At 45.6% G+C, this 16,000-nt stretch overlaps 1 protein-coding gene across 3 annotated transcripts in view; it reads left to right on the top strand.

Moving 5' to 3' along the window:
- Positions 1 to 16,000, top strand: part of Srgap3 (SLIT-ROBO Rho GTPase activating protein 3) — a 256,828-nt gene that overhangs the window by 5,986 nt on the left and 234,842 nt on the right. For 2 of the 3 annotated variants that reach the window (XM_052720872.1, XM_052720870.1), the window contains exon 1: positions 15,150 to 15,997. The exons of the other annotated variant lie outside the window; for it this stretch is intronic. In XM_052720872.1, coding sequence (XP_052576832.1) covers positions 15,931 to 15,997 — 67 coding nt within the window. In that variant the 5' untranslated portion in view covers positions 15,150 to 15,930. Of the gene's footprint in view, positions 1 to 15,149; positions 15,998 to 16,000 lie in introns of those variants that run through there. 3 annotated transcript variants of the gene reach the window in all.

The following is a 16,000-nucleotide window of genomic DNA, read 5'->3' as shown; positions in this document are numbered from 1 at the left end:
CTTGCAGAGATCACCTGCCTTTGCCTCCCAAGTGCTGGGATTAAAGGCATGTGCCACTACCACCCAGCAGGTTTATTTCTTTATGTCTGTAGCCAGGATTTTCAAGGGGTCCCCTGATCAAATATGATCCTCTTTAACCTTGAACAAATCCACAGCTGTTCATGTTCTGTGGAAACAAAAGTATAACCTCTTCCCCAAAGCAACATATTTTTTGACTTCCATTAAAGTTAAGGCATTCCTAAAGTATCTAGGCCGGTTTAATTCAGCAGTCCTTTCCACAACCCAGTGTCCCTCAACAGCTGTCATTTTCTGTCCATTAGCATTAAAAAAATTCAAAATTAGCACAACACTGTATAGGATCCAGACTCTTGTGCATTTCCCATCTTAATGTGGCTTATCTTTTTCATATTATTTTATTTTATTAATTTATTTTATTTTTTAAAAAAGACTTTATCTTATTATTTATAAACTATTTTTCTATGACTGTCTATATCTATTTTCTTTTCTATTTTTAAGCCTACATACATTTTTTAAACACACTGTAACCTGTTTAGGATTTTTTTCTTTTTTTCCATCTGGATCTGTCTTGATTAAGCATCTGCAACATTCTTTGATCTCATAAGACAAACCTTCTTTTAAAAAATGATTTGTTTATTTATTTATGTGCATTGGTATTTTACCTACATGTATGTCTATGTGAGGGTGTCAGATCTTCTAGAAGTGGAGTTACAGACAGTTGTGAGTGGCCCTGTGGGAAGTGAATCCAGGTCCTCTGGAAGAGTAGCCTGTGTTCTTAACCACTGAGCCATCTGTCCAGCCCTGTGAGACAAATCTTAAACTGCTATGTCAGCCACAGGCATAGCTCAGCTTAGCACATGGCACTGGCGGATGACTCCAGTCTGCAGGCAGCATCTTCATTTGCTGCCAGGCACTAGCCTGCCTGAGAGACTGCAGGACTAGGAAGCTACATCTAGCTCTTTGTCCAAATTTTTTTTTTTTTTTGCTTTCTCAGGCCCTGTGTTTGGTTACTCAAGTCTTCATGTTGGATGCCATTTGTAGACAGATTTTTCTTTGGGTTGCCAGTTCACACACACAAAAAACAACATAGAACCGGGCAGTGGTGGTGCACGCCTTTAATCCCAGCACTCGGGAGGCAGAGGCAGGCGGATCTCTGTGAGTTTGAGGCCAGCCTGGTCTACAGAGCAAGATCCAGGACAGGCACCAAAACTACACAGAGAAACCCTGTCTTGAAAAAACAAACAAACAAACAAACAAATCCATAGAGACTTATTAATTATGAAGGCTTGGCCTTAGCTTAGGCTTGTTTCTAACTAACTCTTATAACTTAAATTAACCCATATGTTTTAATCTACATTTTTTTTACATGACTCAGTTACCTTTACTCTGTACTCCCCATCCTGCTTCCTCTGCCTTGGGCTGGGGACCCTGCCTTTCCTCTTCCCAGAGTTCTCTCTGTCTGGAAGTCCCTATTGTACCTCCTGCCTAGCTACTGGCCATTTAGCTTTTCATTAAACCAGTCACAGTGACATATCAAATATCTCACAACACCCCAGAGGTCAAAGGACAACTCCCATGTCAGTCCTTATCATCTACATTATTTGTTCACTGTTGTGTGTACCAGGGTGGCTGGCCCACAAGCTTCCAGGAATTCTCCTGTTCTTGCCTCTCATCTCATGATAGGAGTCCTGAGATTCTAGATGTGTGCTTCCATACATGGCTTTACATGGGTTCTGGGGATTCTCTCTCAGGTTCCTGTACATGCATGGTGAGTACTGGACCCATTGATCCACCTTTCCAGCCACCCCCCTTTTTTTCTCTTTTTAAAATAGCTGTTCTCAACTTCAGCAGAACCCAGATATATAAAATTCCTAGCCCTGTTCCAGGTCTCTTAAACAGTAATATGGCATTCAGAAATAGGTTAAGCCCTGAAGATTTTTTGATATATCAGTATTTGAGAACCATCTTTTCTTTTTAGTTCTTTAAGGACACTAATTCCATCCTGAGACCACTACCTCTCCAAAAATCATCATATCCACATATGGGTTTGGTTTGTGGGGACACAGTTCAGTCCATGGCCAGTTCCCTCCTAAGATGACATTGTGGTTTTTGATAGGACACACCTTTTTATAGGCTGTTGGAATGAGGCCTCAGGTCCTTGCTTCATGATGGCTAGTAGCCACCTCAGCTTTTCACAAGTCTCTCTGCTGTGGCATGTGACTTAACCTCTCAGAGTCCACCCCCCACTTTTTCTAATCTGTGAAATGGAAATACTATAGTTGTCTTAGAATTGCAATGGGGATTCACTGAGATTATATTGACAATGGCTTCGTGTGTAAGCTTGCACATTGTTGGGGCTTCCTAACTGCCACCTTATGCGTTTCAGTGCACCTGATACCCAGGAGCGCTATCCACACAGCATTTAGGTGTATGCCCCATTCCCACTGCGTCACAAACACTTCCCCACACAGACGCTAATTCGCAACCTGCTGCATGTCAGGTGCTGTTGTAGGGGTAATCACAGACACGTCGGTCCCTGCCTCCTTACAGTGGTGGAGTGGCTCTGTCCAGTGCACAACCGGAGGCTACATGTGGCTTTTTACATTTCAATCCCTTAAAATAAAACTCAGGTAAAAACTCAGCCCTAAGAGAGAGCTATTTTGCTGTGGGACCCTAGATCACATCACAGGCAATTCTCAGGGCTGTACCACAGAACACAGAGTCGTCACATTGAACTGCTGTAACTCCCTCATAAGAGCACCTCAGCCTCTTGGGACAGGCCCAGGAGCTTCCTTCCCATCTAAGGACCCTTCCTATGTTTGTTTGCAGCAAGAGCCAGCTTCTCTGGGAAGCACAACTTCAGAGCCATTTTTGTGGAGTTGAGCTTAGTTTGTCCTGTCCCATAAACAGTTGCCCCTACACTCTGTGGGATTCTCTATCTTGGTTGATCCCTTGAAGTGTCTGTGCCTACCCTTCTCCTGTATAGCTCTGGGTACAATTTCATATGGTACTTTCTAGAAGCCTTTGGGGCTGACTCTCAGTCATCACTTCGGGCTGTTGGAGAGGGGGTGGTGGTGGGGGCGGTGAAGTTGGTTCTAGCACTGTGGGATAATGTAGATGGCCTAATCCTCACAGGGTAGACATAAAACTGGATTTAACGTCTGTTCTGAATTATCTTTCTGCTTAAAGAGAACCCAGGAGGGACCCTAACTTGCAAAAAAAAAAAAATAATTATTCAGCCTGATGCTGGTTTTATGTCCTAAAGCGACTGAGTCCAAAACCATTTTAATTGAATTCAGCCTCTTGACCTGATACTGACTTATTCTCCCTCCTCTTGCCTTCCAACCTTACACGGAGGAAGAGGAGGAGGAGGAGACGAATAGAATGATTCACATGGATTTATAGGCCCAGCCATTTCCACATTCCATAAAGCCCAGATGACTAGATAGGAAGCAGCTGCAGTATTTACCGGAGCCTGGTAAGGCCTCATTACCACCCACCTCCTCACGGGAGGTGTTGGGCTCCAAATGGTGTGCAGTGGAGGGAGTAATTGACTCTGCTGCCCTGGCACCTGGTGCTTCTGCCAAGTACCTAAGGTCAGCGCAGCAAACAAACCCTGGGGCCGATGGTGATGTGGGGCTGCAGAGCCTTCAGTGACAGCAGGGAAGAGAACCGAGTAGAAGTCCCATGGGGTTCCATGGGTCTATATTTGTGCAGCATGGACATGGTTTTCAACCTCATGGCACATGTCAGGTACTGTTGTAAGGGAGACAATCATGATCCCTGCCTCCTTACATCCTTACAGTGTCTCTGCTAAGGCACTGGCTTAGGGTTTTTATTGCCACAAAGGGACACCATGACGATGGCAACTCTTATAAATAAAACATTTAGCTGGAACTAGCTAGCTTACAGTTCAGGGGTATAGTCCATTATCATGGTGGGAATCATGGCAGGCAGACACGGTACTGGAGAAGGAACTGAGAGTTCTATATTTAGATCCTCAGGCAGCAGGAAGAGAGAGTGACACTGGGCCTGGCGTGAGCATCTGAGACCTCAAAGCCAGTGACAGTCTTCCTCCTACAAGGCCACACCTCCTAATAGTGCCACTCCCTATGAGCCTAAGGGAGCCATTTTCATTCAAACCACCACAGGGACTAACCTCCAGCCACATACAACTCCTTACATTTCAACTCCTTAAAATAAAACCCAAATGAAAGTTGATTCTGTGGTCAAATCTGTTGTGTTTGGAGTACTCAGTAGCCACCCCAAATCATACCACAGTGGACAGCACAAGTATAGGACATTTTTACCATCACAGAAAATTATCTTAGACATGCTGGCCTGGTGGGGATGTGAGATGGAGAGTCTAGAAACAGTCATTATGTGAACAAATGTAACAGTAATAAACTTCAGATATTGTCATGCAGTGGAGAAAGCAATACACAGAGGTGTGCTAGAGTTGTCCTTTGGAAAGGAAGTGTGGACATAGCTTTCTGAGAAGAGGACACCAGGCAAAGGTCTCAGGAACATCTACTTGAGCAGCCAATACTTGGAACATTGCAGAAAGAAAAAAAAGTATGAATGTATGTATATATATGAATGCATGTGTGTGTATATATGTATATATATATGCTTCCTCAGGGAGCAGGAAAGAAAGGTATGAGATGAGATCACAGGCCCAGCCATGAGGGCCAAGGGGAAGAGTATGTATTCAATTCCAAGTGGAGGCCACAAGAGAAATGTTATGATTTGCTAAACATACTGGTCTGGCTCCTGAATTAAAAGGTTACTAGGGAGGCAAGAACAGAGGCAGATGAGCCAGTAGGGAGCTGTTGAAGGTGCTCTGGTGAGAGATGTGGAGGTCTTGGCATCCAAAGACAAAGACGAAGCAGCTAACCCCAGAGGGAGGCCACACTCCTGATGGTTGTTCTGTGGGAGACAATTTCTTATCTGAAAAGAAAGAGAGGTATAAGGAAGGAAGGAAAGAAAGAAAGAAGTAAGGAAGGAAGAAAAAGAAAGAAAGACAGACAGATAGACATCAATAGTGCCTAGAGGATGACACCATTGATGCGACACAGGGAGACAGCAAGGTAGTGCTTTCAAAGGCCCATCCTTCTCAGTGCGACAGCACATGTCTTATCTGACTCATCTTTTTGTTCTTTCTTTCTTTCTTTTTTCTTTCTTTTCTGAGACAGGGTTTCTCTGTGTAGCCTTGGCTGTCCTGGCACTTGCTCTGTAGACCAAGCTGACCTCGAACTCACCAAGATCCACTTGCCTCTGCCTCAGTGCTGGGATTAAAGGTGTTCACTATCATGCCCCTCTTGGTCTTTATTATTTTGAAGACAGGTTCGAGTTGATCTTGAACCTCTGACCCTCTTCCACCTTCCTAGAGCTGGGGTCATAGGTGTGTATCACCACACCAAATTTTACTTGTCTCTGGGGCTTCACCATAGGACTTAATGCAAGCTAGGTAAGCACTGTTTCCATTGAGTCAGCCCTTATGTGCTCTTACTGTGAGACCCTGTGTCAACCTGAACTTTTCCATTTAGTTGAGTCATAATTGCTTCCTTACCTGTGATCTCTGGGACAGTAGGAACAACATCTGCCTGGCTTGTGAGTGCCTTTAACTCAGTTATCTACTCCATACTAGGTACTTAAGAGATATCTGTTGAATGAGTGAGTAAATTAATTCATAAAAGTTGTCCATTCATACCATTTGGGTTCGCTGCTTTTCCTTCCCAATATCTTTGTTTCCTTCACCATTACAACGATTCCTTCACCATTACAACGATTCCTTCACCATAACAATGTTTCCTTCACCATAACAATGTTTCCTTCACCATTACAGTGTTTCCTTCACCATAACAGTGTTTCCTTCACCATTACAGTGTTTCCTTCATCATAATAGTGTTTCCTTCACCATGACAGTGTTTCCTTCGCCATAACAGTGTTTCCTTCGCCATGACAATGTTTCCTTCACCATGACAGTGTTTCCTTCGCCATAACAGTGTTTCCTTCACCACTGCAATGTTTCCTTCACCATTGAAGCAATGGTTCCTCAGGCTTCCTGTCCCAAATGCCACATCACATCCCACACACTGCATGGCTTATATAACAGCACATTTCCCACAGTTGTAGAGGCTGCAAATCTGAGACCAGAGAGCATGCTCATGCTCTGGTGAGGGCCTCTTCTTGGCTTCTAGATGGCTACCTTCTCATTGTTCTGTTTTTACACACACACACACACACACACACACACACACACACACACACACACACACACAGAGAGAGAGAGAGAGAGAGAGAGAGAGAGAGAGAGAAAGCGCATAATTACTCTCTGGCTGGCTCTTTTTCTCTCAGTAGTACTAACCCCACCATAATGACCCATTCCATCCCCTCATGACTTCATTTAACTCCAATTTCTTCCTACAGGCCCATCTCCAAATTCTGTTACACTTATGGTCAGGACATCAATTTATCAATTTATGAATAGGGACACAAACATTTAACCCATTGCATATATCATACTTCAGAATTAAAAAAGAAAACTCATTGCTGGTTGTGTATGGCATACACCTGTAAACCTAGCACGTGGGAGGTGGAGGGAGGGGAGTAAGTTTGAGGCCAGCATGAACTGCAAAATGAGACCTTGCATCAGTTTTGCTTGTTTGTAGATTTTTTGTTTTTTGTTTTGTTTTTGTTTTTTTCGAGACAGGGTTTCTCTGTGTAGCTTTGCGCCTTTTCCTGGAACTCACTTGGTAGACCAGGCTGGCCTCGAACTCACAGAGATCCGCCTGGCTCTGCCTCCCGAGTGCTGGGATTAAAGGCATGCGCCACCACCGCCCGGCTAGATTTTTTGTTTTTTAAAAGTGTGTGAGTGTTTTGCCTGAGTGTATGTCTGTGTACCACCTGTTTGCCATGCCCACAGAGTCAGAAGAGGGTGTCAGATCACCTGAGACTACAGGAGTTACAGACTGCTGTGAGCCACCATGTGGGTGCTGGGAATTGAACCCAGCTCCTGTGCAAGAGCAGTTAGTGCCCTTAGCCAATGATCCATCTTACCAGCCCCAGAATGTTATCTTAATTAGTGATTAAAGACAGACTGCGGGAAATGGTCTGAGATGCGTGGGAAAGGGAAGCCAACCATTCATGGATTAGACAGGCTCTCCCACATGACTGCAGACTCTAGAAGTCTCCTCTACAGGGACAGATCACTCCTTCCTTCCAAGCAGGCTGATCAGCAAAGAGAGGATGAGGGGATTCTCAGAGCCACATTTCCTTCCCTGGGGACCATGAGTGAGGAATGGGTGGTGGTGGCTGGGCTTGTTTGCATAGATAAGATCTCAAATACAAAGGCTGCCACAGTCCAAATGCCTCATCCTCTTTGGAAGTGTGTGAACTCTGCTAGCTGTGAAGCCAAAGCTGCAGTGTTTGAATGCCTGTCCCTCTGTTCATCAGGATCAGGACTCTGAAGCCATCTGTGAATCACTCTCCCTGGGGCTGCTCAGTCCTTAGCTGATGAAGGGGGCATCTGGGCTGCATAATGGAACAAAGGCACAGGGCTTCTGCAGTGTTCCCTCACTACCTTCCTGCTCAGTGTCATGTCCTGATGGTCAAGGGATGAATTTCCTTCCTCTTCCCCTCTTCCCACTTTCTTCCCCCATCCTCTCTCTCTCTCTCTCTCTCTCTCTCTCTCTCTCTCTCTCTCTCTCTGTTTTTTGTTTGTTTGTTTGTTGTTTTTTAAAATCTGTTTGAGACAGAGTTTCACTGAGGAACTCACTAAGTAGACCAGGCGCTGGCCTGGACTCACAGAGATCCACCTGTCTTTGCCTTCCAAGTGCTGAGACTAAAGGCATACACCACCATACCTCTCTCTCTCTCTCTTTCCCTCTTTCCCTCTTTCCCTCTCTCTCTCTTTTCTCTCTCTCTCTCTCTCTCTCTCTCTCTCTCTCTCTCTCTCTCTCTCTCTCTCTCTCTGTGTTTCTGTCACCCCCCTTTCTTCTTTCCTTTCTTGAGATAGGGTCTTATTTACCTCAGGCTGGCCTCAAACTCACTATGCAGTTGAGAATGGCCTTGACTTTCCCATTCTCCTGCATCTATGTCCCTAGTGCTGAGGTTATAGGCATGTGGCGCCACTTCTGGTTTATGCAGTGCTGGGGATGGAACCTGGGGCTTTGGGAGCAGAAGACAAGCATTCTACCAACTGAGCCATATCCTCAGCTCCACCTGCCCTTTCCTTCAGGCAACAGGACTTATAACAGAGCGTGTGCCCAGGACTCTGGGCTTCTCAATGTGTATCCAGGTGTCTTTTAGTAGGTACCTGGTGTGTGGGGTGGGGGTGAGGGGGACATCAGTGCAGGATCAGATGTGCTGATTTCCTGCCTGGCTCTCCCCTTTATTAACTATGGAATGTCTGGCCCTTGATTTCCTCATTTGTAAAGTGGGAGTAGTCTTACCTACAGGCCTGGTTAAGGTTGTGGCTTCAGATGAGAAGGTACTTCAGAAACATCAAAGTTAGGTGGTGTCGTGCCACGGGTACCACTTCTGCTAAGGGTCTATCCTGTGTGTTCCGTAGTAGCTCTTAGCAGACAAAATGTTGATTTTTTTTTTATGAATCATTTTCCTTCTGGAATGGCACCTTGATCAAAACACTTTTGGAAACTCACCCCACATCTGGGGCCAAGTTAATTTTCTGGGACAGTCTTTATTCTATAGTCTTGGGACAGGCTCACTATGTAGAACATTCCAACCCCTTGGCCATGATGGCCATGATCAGGGCTAGCCTGTGCTAATTGACCATTCCCAGGGTATTTGCACTAATTTCTGGGGAAAACAAACAAACAAACAAACTTTGTCTTCCATGCTGGGATTGCCAGGCTGAGAGAGCTTAGAGCTGCTGGGGATCACCTTTACCACTGTATGGGCAAAGCCTGACATATTACAGGATGGAGAGTTAGAGAAAGATACAGTGTCTTGTTGACCCAGTTAAAGCCCCTGGATCTAGCCATGTCTGATAGATGCTGACCATGAGGGAAGTGTGTAACAGTCATATGTAGTTCCCTTTCTGTGAACTGTCGATCACAGCCTTCACTGACTTTTCCCCTAGGCTGTTGGTGTTTTTATCATACACTTGAGGAACTGATTTGTTTGTTTACTACTGAGGCAAAATACATAATATAGCCAGGTGTGATGGGAATGTCTTTCTGTATGCTGTGAATATATGTGGCTCTAATTGGTTGATAAATAAAATGCTGATTGGCCAGTAGCCAGGTAGGAAGTATAGGCAGGATAAGCAGACAAGGAGAATTCTGGGAAAAGGAAGGTTGAATCAGTAGATACCAGCCCACCATCCAGGGAGCAGCATGTAACAGCATACAGGTAAAGCCATGGAACACGTGGCAACATATAGGTTAACAGAAATGGGCTAAGTTTAAATGTAAGAGCTAGTCAGTGGTATATCTGAGTGCTCTGGATGTTTTTTTGTATGTTGTAAATGTGTTGTTCTGATTGACTGATAAATAAAACACTGATTGGCCAGTAGTCAGGCAGGAAGTATAGTATAGGTGGGATAAGCAGAGAGGAGAATTCTGGGAAGGGGAAGGCTGAATCAGGAGATGCTGCCAGATGCCGCCGCCATGAAAAGCAAGATGTAAAGTACCAGTAAGCCACAAGATGTGGCAACTTATAGATTAATAGAAATAGATTAATATAAGATATAAGAACTAGTTAACAAGAAGCCTGCCATGGCCATACAGTTTATAAGTAATATAAATCTCTATGTGTTTACTTGGGTCTGAGTGGCTGTGGACTGGGTAGGACATAGGAAAAATTTAACTACACAGGTGGTGGTTGCTCATACCTTTAATTCTAGCACTCAGGAGGCAGAGGCAGGTGGATCTCTGTGAGTTCCAGGCCAGCCTGGTCTACAGAGAGAGTTCCAGGACAGCCAGGGCTACATACAGAGAAACCCTGTTTCAAAAAACAAACAAAAAGTAAATTAAAAAAAATACATAATATAGAAAATTAACCACAGACACTGGAGGGCTGGCTTAGAGGTTAAGAGCACTGGCTGCTCCTGCAGAGGACCTAAGTCCAATTCCCAGTATCCACATGGTGGCTCACAACCATCTGACATACTAATCTGGCCTTTATGGGCAGCAGATACACACATAGTACACAGACATACATGTAGGCAAAACACCCACATACATAAAATTAAATTAAAATTAAAAAATAACCATATTGAAGGCAGGCAGTGGTGGTTTACACCTTTAATCTCAGTACTTGGGAGGCAGAGGCAGGCAGATCTCAGGGAGTTCAAGGCCAGCTTGAGAAATTCTGTCTCAAAAAAACAAAAATCAAAAACCAAAACCAAACCAAACCAAACCAAAAAACAAAAAAACCCAACCATATTGAAGTATGAAGTCAAAATCCAGAATGTGTTATCACCAAAGAGATCCAAACCTTTAATTCATATGAAAAGATCTGATGAGTGGTGGTGGTCTCAGCACTCGGGAGGCAGAGGCAGGCAGCTCTCTGAGTTCAAGGCCAGCCTGGGCTACAGAGTGAGTTCCAGGACAGCCAGGGCTACACAGAGAAACCCTGTCTCAAAAAAAAAACCAAAAAACAAAAAACAAAAAACCCCAAAACAAGACAGAAAGAGAGAGAGAGAGAGAGAGAGAGAGAGAGAGAGAGAGAGAGAGAGAGAGAGAGAGAGAGAGAAAGAGAGGCAGGGAGGAAGGAAGGAAGGGAGGAAGGGAGGAAGGAAGGAAGGTTCTCCGCCCCCTTAAAGCTCCCCACAGCAAACAGCTCTTCAGAAGAGGGCAGAGCCCGCAGGTCACCTGAGCCTCCTGTGTCGGAGTTTTGGCTGACTTGACCTTATGCAGGTGGCGCGGCTGCTGTGAGGTCTGGAGTGTGACTTCCATGTCAGTCCCGAATGCAGCTTTTCCCAGCACCGCTCCTGTCCTCAGGCTACCCTGTCGCTCTGTGGTGCTCCCCGAGGCTTGCCGGGCTGGTGGTGGTTTCGCCAGGCAGAATTTTGAAACCATTTGTTCTAGAACTGAATTTGTCAGACTTTTCTGACTCTTGAGACAGTAGCGGGGCCAACCTTATGTCTGGGTTATAGAATAATTCTCTCTTCAAAGTGTCCACATATCTACCTTCTTTTTATCAGCAGGACAGAGATGCAAGACAGCCCTCTTTGCTCCCAGGATCAAAGAACTTTCTAGAATAATAAGCAGTGTATACACACAAGGCATGCTGTCGTGTGTGTGTGTGTGTGTGTGTGTGTGTGTGTGTGTGTGTGTGTGTGTGTGTGTGTGTTTGCTGGGGATTGAACCCAGGGCCTGCATGTGCTGGGCAAGGCACTCTTCCTCTGAGCTACACCCACAGTCTCATTATCACCAACTGGCTGACTTATATTGTTGCTTCCATTTTGCAGAGCCAAGATTGAAGGCCAGAATTCTCTGAACTGGTTGTAGATGCATTACATTAGCTGGTAGCAGTGTGGAAAAATGTCATAGAATTAGTCATCTTGAGCCGGGGGCAGGGAGTGTTTCTAGTTGACCAGAAAAATAAAATTGCCTTAAACCAAAACTATTCTGGTCACTCTTCCTTCACATGCAGCACTCTGTCCCGCCCCCTTTCTCTTCTTTTTTTTCCTACCAGGAAAAGAAACCGGTTGGATGAGTTTTGTGTTATTCTTCTGTGATTGTAATTTAAGCCACACTGATGGTCATTTGTGATGTTTTCCTTATATTTTTAACCTCCAATTTGTTTAATGGAAACCTTTCACTTGAAACTATTAAGACAAACATAATCGTAGAATGAAAAGTGATGTAAAGAATTGATAGTCATTATTATGACCACGGTGCCTCTTTTGGTTAGTTCCTTGGGTCTTAATATTGGTCAGTCCTGCATTTCAATGAGCTTCAAAGTAGGTGAAGTTACTAGCTAGCTTTGTGTTCCTGGAAAAATTGCTTCTCTGATCTGTGCCTCCGTTTCCCCAACTTGAAAACAAGAATGTTTACATTGGGCGGGAGAGATGGCTCAGAGGTTAAGAGCAGTGGCTGTTCTTCCAAAGGTCCTGAATTCAATTCCCAGCAACCACATGGTGGTTCACAACCATCTGTAATGAGATCTGGTGCCCTCTTCTGGACTGCAGGCAGAATGCTGTATGCATAATTTAAAAAAAATTAAAAAGATCTATTAAAAAAGTTTGTATCAACAGACCTAACAAGTTGTAATAAGGACCCATCTTATAAAATCTATATGGAGTGCTTGGGCGCTCCCCTGTACAGAGGGGGGCTTTGATAAAAAAAAGTAGATTTTTAGAGGTTGGAGAGACGGCTCAGTGGTTAGGAGCACTGGCTGCTGTTCCTGAGGACCCGGGTTCAAGTCCTAGCATCCACATGGCAGCTCACACCTGTCTGAGAATCTGACACCCCACACAGACATATGTGAGGTGAAACACCAATGCTTATAAAACTAGAATAAATAAGTCATTTTTTTAAAAAGTAGCTCTGGGGGCGAGAGGGATGACATGCGATTCCAAGTGCTGACTGCTGTCATAGAAAACCCAAGTTTAGTTCCTGGTGCCCACAAGAAGCCCACAGTTCCAGTTCCAGGGAACTGACACTCTCTTTTGGCCCTCCTTGGGCAACAGGCATGTACAAGGCGCACTTATACACATGCAGGCAAACACGTACACACAAACTAAAATAACACTTAGCATAATTCAGGAATATCTAAAAAATACTTCAGGAAATGAGCCTGAGGGAAAGAGGATGTTTTCAGGGGTATTCTAACATTTGGTTGGGAGGACACAGATCAAATCACGCGGTACTGCCCCTTTTCTGTTACTGTCCTGTGAAGAGTAAACATTGGCAATAGCAATTGGTTTGCATTCAACAAAGAACAATGGCCATTTGGAGGGGCTTGTTGTAGAAGGGCAGTTGAGTGACCCCAGACTCCAGTGACTGTGGCGAAGAGGCCACAGTGCCTGGGGCCCTGCCCAGGCCACTCACCTCTTCCCGGGGCAGAAGATTTGAGATAATATGGGTTCATTATGCATGGTGATGTCTTTGTGACTGTGCCTTACAAGCCTTTCTTTTCCTCCCTCTCTTCGTGAAGCCTCCAGCTCTGATCCTTGGCCCCCTTGGTGGGGTTTCCATGGGACTGTCATTTGATGGATGAGGACACTGAAGTTCTGAGAAGGCGTGGAGGCCACTTACGGCCCCTACACTGACAGACAGTGTATCATCATCCTTCTTACACAGAACCCAGCCCTTGCTGTTCTCCAGTGGTTTTCTGACACACTTCACTTCATTGACACATGACTTTTTGGGACATTCCCATGGCTTGGTGCCCTGTGTGAGTCTCTGATATGCCCGTGTGGTTTTTAAATTCTTCTCCTAGTTAGAACTGCCATTTACTGGGTTCCTGCCCCTAGTAACACACAGAGAGCAGTTGGAGTCACCTGCTGCATCCAGCCTTATAGGCTCCAGGCTCCTAGAAGAGACAGGAAGGAATCTGGCTAGTTGTTTATTCACATTCCAGGGCATAGGATGCTTACTCCATTTTTCTTTGAGGATCTAGGCTTGAGGCAGAGAGGCTAATCTCTGAGTGTATCTTCCTCTAATGATACTATGAGGGCCCTAGCATGTCCCTGGGAAGGGTGAGGCAGGAGGATGTGGGCTGTGGCATCTGCTTATGAGCTCTATGACCTCTTGTCTCTGGGTCCAGAGCTATAATAAGCCTCATGATTCACCAGGTGGACTTCTGCTCAGGCAGATCCTGGACATTCCCCTCTAAGCCCTTGGCGCTCACTCACTGTTCACTCGGTAGGAAGACCCTGCCTCACCCTGCCTACCTCTCCAGGCCCGTTCTAGCTGCATTCTCCTTGGGGAGCCCTTCGGGGCTGGTGTTGATAACCTGTTCATTTCAAAGCCCAAGCCAAATCACACACTGGTCACTCCAGGAAGATAAGTGGAAGATGATACCTATTTGGAGAAAGTGAGAGAAGTTTCCTTCAGGGAACTCTTGGGGACAAGACACTCTTATGACAGTCTTACTGTGGAATTCCAGAGGCCAGCAGTCCTATAGTTTGACACATCACTGGACTTTCTGAAGTGTGTACACAGCAAGGGATTTGGTTTTTCTAGTGAAATGCCAAAGACTCCTTCCGAGTATTTAGTACTGGTGGATTCTGTTGTCTGGGTTGGAATGCTGGTGACCCTGGGTAAGTAATTTTCCACCATCTAGGTCTGTCCTCTTTCACCTGTGAGAGAACACTTACGTTGGTACTTATGTGGATGCTGTGGGGTAACCATAATTGCTGCCATTTATAGGGGGCTTACTATGTGTCCAGGTACTGGGCCAATCTAAGTTTCTGTTCTTACTCAAACCCCCAAAAGCCCCGTAAGGTACCCCGTGCTCTGCAATATTTTTAATTCTCCTTAGCGCTTGTCATTTTTTTTTTTACCCACCACATTCTATCATTTACTCATGTAGTTCAATTCTGGTCTTACCATCATACGGAACCTCTTGCCTTGTATAACTCTAGTGGGCCCTTGAATAGGCTTTTGGTATTCATCTGGGAAAGTGCACCTGAGAGAGAGCCTCCAAAGAGAGCTCATTTTACTAGTAAAGCAACCAGGCACACAGGGAGGTGGAACTGCACTATCCCACCCTCTCTGAGCCTGGTTGCAGTCGCGCCCCGCCCCCCCCTCCCCCACTTTGCAAAACTGAAACCTCTGGCATTGTCCCTGTGCTCAAGTAAATCCTCCAAAAATATCAGTGTCCTTCCCTGCATGTATCAGGCCCTCTGCTAGAGTCTCAGGCAGTGTGACGACTTGTCATATAGCTGATGGTTTGAGGGCTTGAATTGATTTTCACCACGCTAAGAAAAGAATCTTCCAGTGTTTGTTAGAAAAAATCTCTAGCCCAACTACTGCTAGCTGGAGTTTGCCGGAGCCTCCCGGGCCTTCCCAACCTGCTTTTCTCCCCTCCTGCCGCCTTCCTTTTGTGAAACGTTTCTTCCCCTTTTTGCTTGCAGCCAGTTCAGCTCTCCTGTAGGCTACAATGTGTCAGTTGTTATAAAATCCGGGAGGCGGAGTCTAGTGACGAGGGCGGTGGGGGAGAGCTCCGCCAGCCCTGCGGGGTGAGCAGTCCATCCCTGGGTCCGGCGGAGCTAAGACACTGCAGCCGGAAAACTTCCATCTCCCTCTCCTGGCTTTGATCTTCACCGGACAGCAGACCCGAGGCGCCGACCGACCGGAGGGAGGATGAGAGATGACCGGTCCTTTGGCAACCTGACCATCTCCTTAGCAGAGCCTTCCAAAGCGAACCGGAGGCTGGCCACACGACCCAGGAGGCGCCGCGCCTCTTGTGGATGTGTGTGTATGAGTGAGCAAGAGGGTGTATGTGTGAGTGTGTGTATGTGTGTGTGTGAGTGAGGTGTGAGTGAGGGTGTGTGTGTGTGCGTGTGTGTATGTGCGCGCTTGTGGTGTGGATGGGTGTGTGCACAGCACAATTGCGTGGAAGCGTGTCCGGGTGAGTGTGCACTCGTGTTTGTGTATGTGCGCGTGCTCTTGGCTGCTATTATTATTATTATTTTGGAAGAAAACCCCTGGAAATCTGGGACAGGTTATGGTACTTACTCCCAGGGTGATTTCTTCTTTTACAAGAGGAGCTGACCAGAGAAAGCCACCAGAGCCATTTCCCTGCCAGCAGAGAGCATTTTCCTCCCTGAAGAAGGATTTCTACCCAGCTCTGCAGCCAAGTAAAAGAGATTAGCCTTGAAACCTGTGAAATCGACTATCGCTGTGTGATTACCCAGGCTTGGGAGAGGGCTTGGAAAGAAAAGGAGAAATAAATCAAGCAGTCTGTCAGTTCTTTTTGCCACGTCGGAAGATGTCATCTCAAACTAAGTTCAAGAAAGACAAAGAGATCATTGCCGAATATGAAGCCCAAATAAAAGGTG

This window comes from Peromyscus californicus, unplaced genomic scaffold (genome assembly GCF_007827085.1).
Source record: "Peromyscus californicus insignis strain IS unplaced genomic scaffold, ASM782708v3 Scaffold_6__1_contigs__length_162567912, whole genome shotgun sequence".
Lineage (NCBI taxonomy): Eukaryota > Metazoa > Chordata > Mammalia > Rodentia > Cricetidae > Peromyscus > Peromyscus californicus.
Note: the sequence above shows the minus strand (reverse complement) of the source record. Positions and strands in the feature narration are given on the sequence as shown.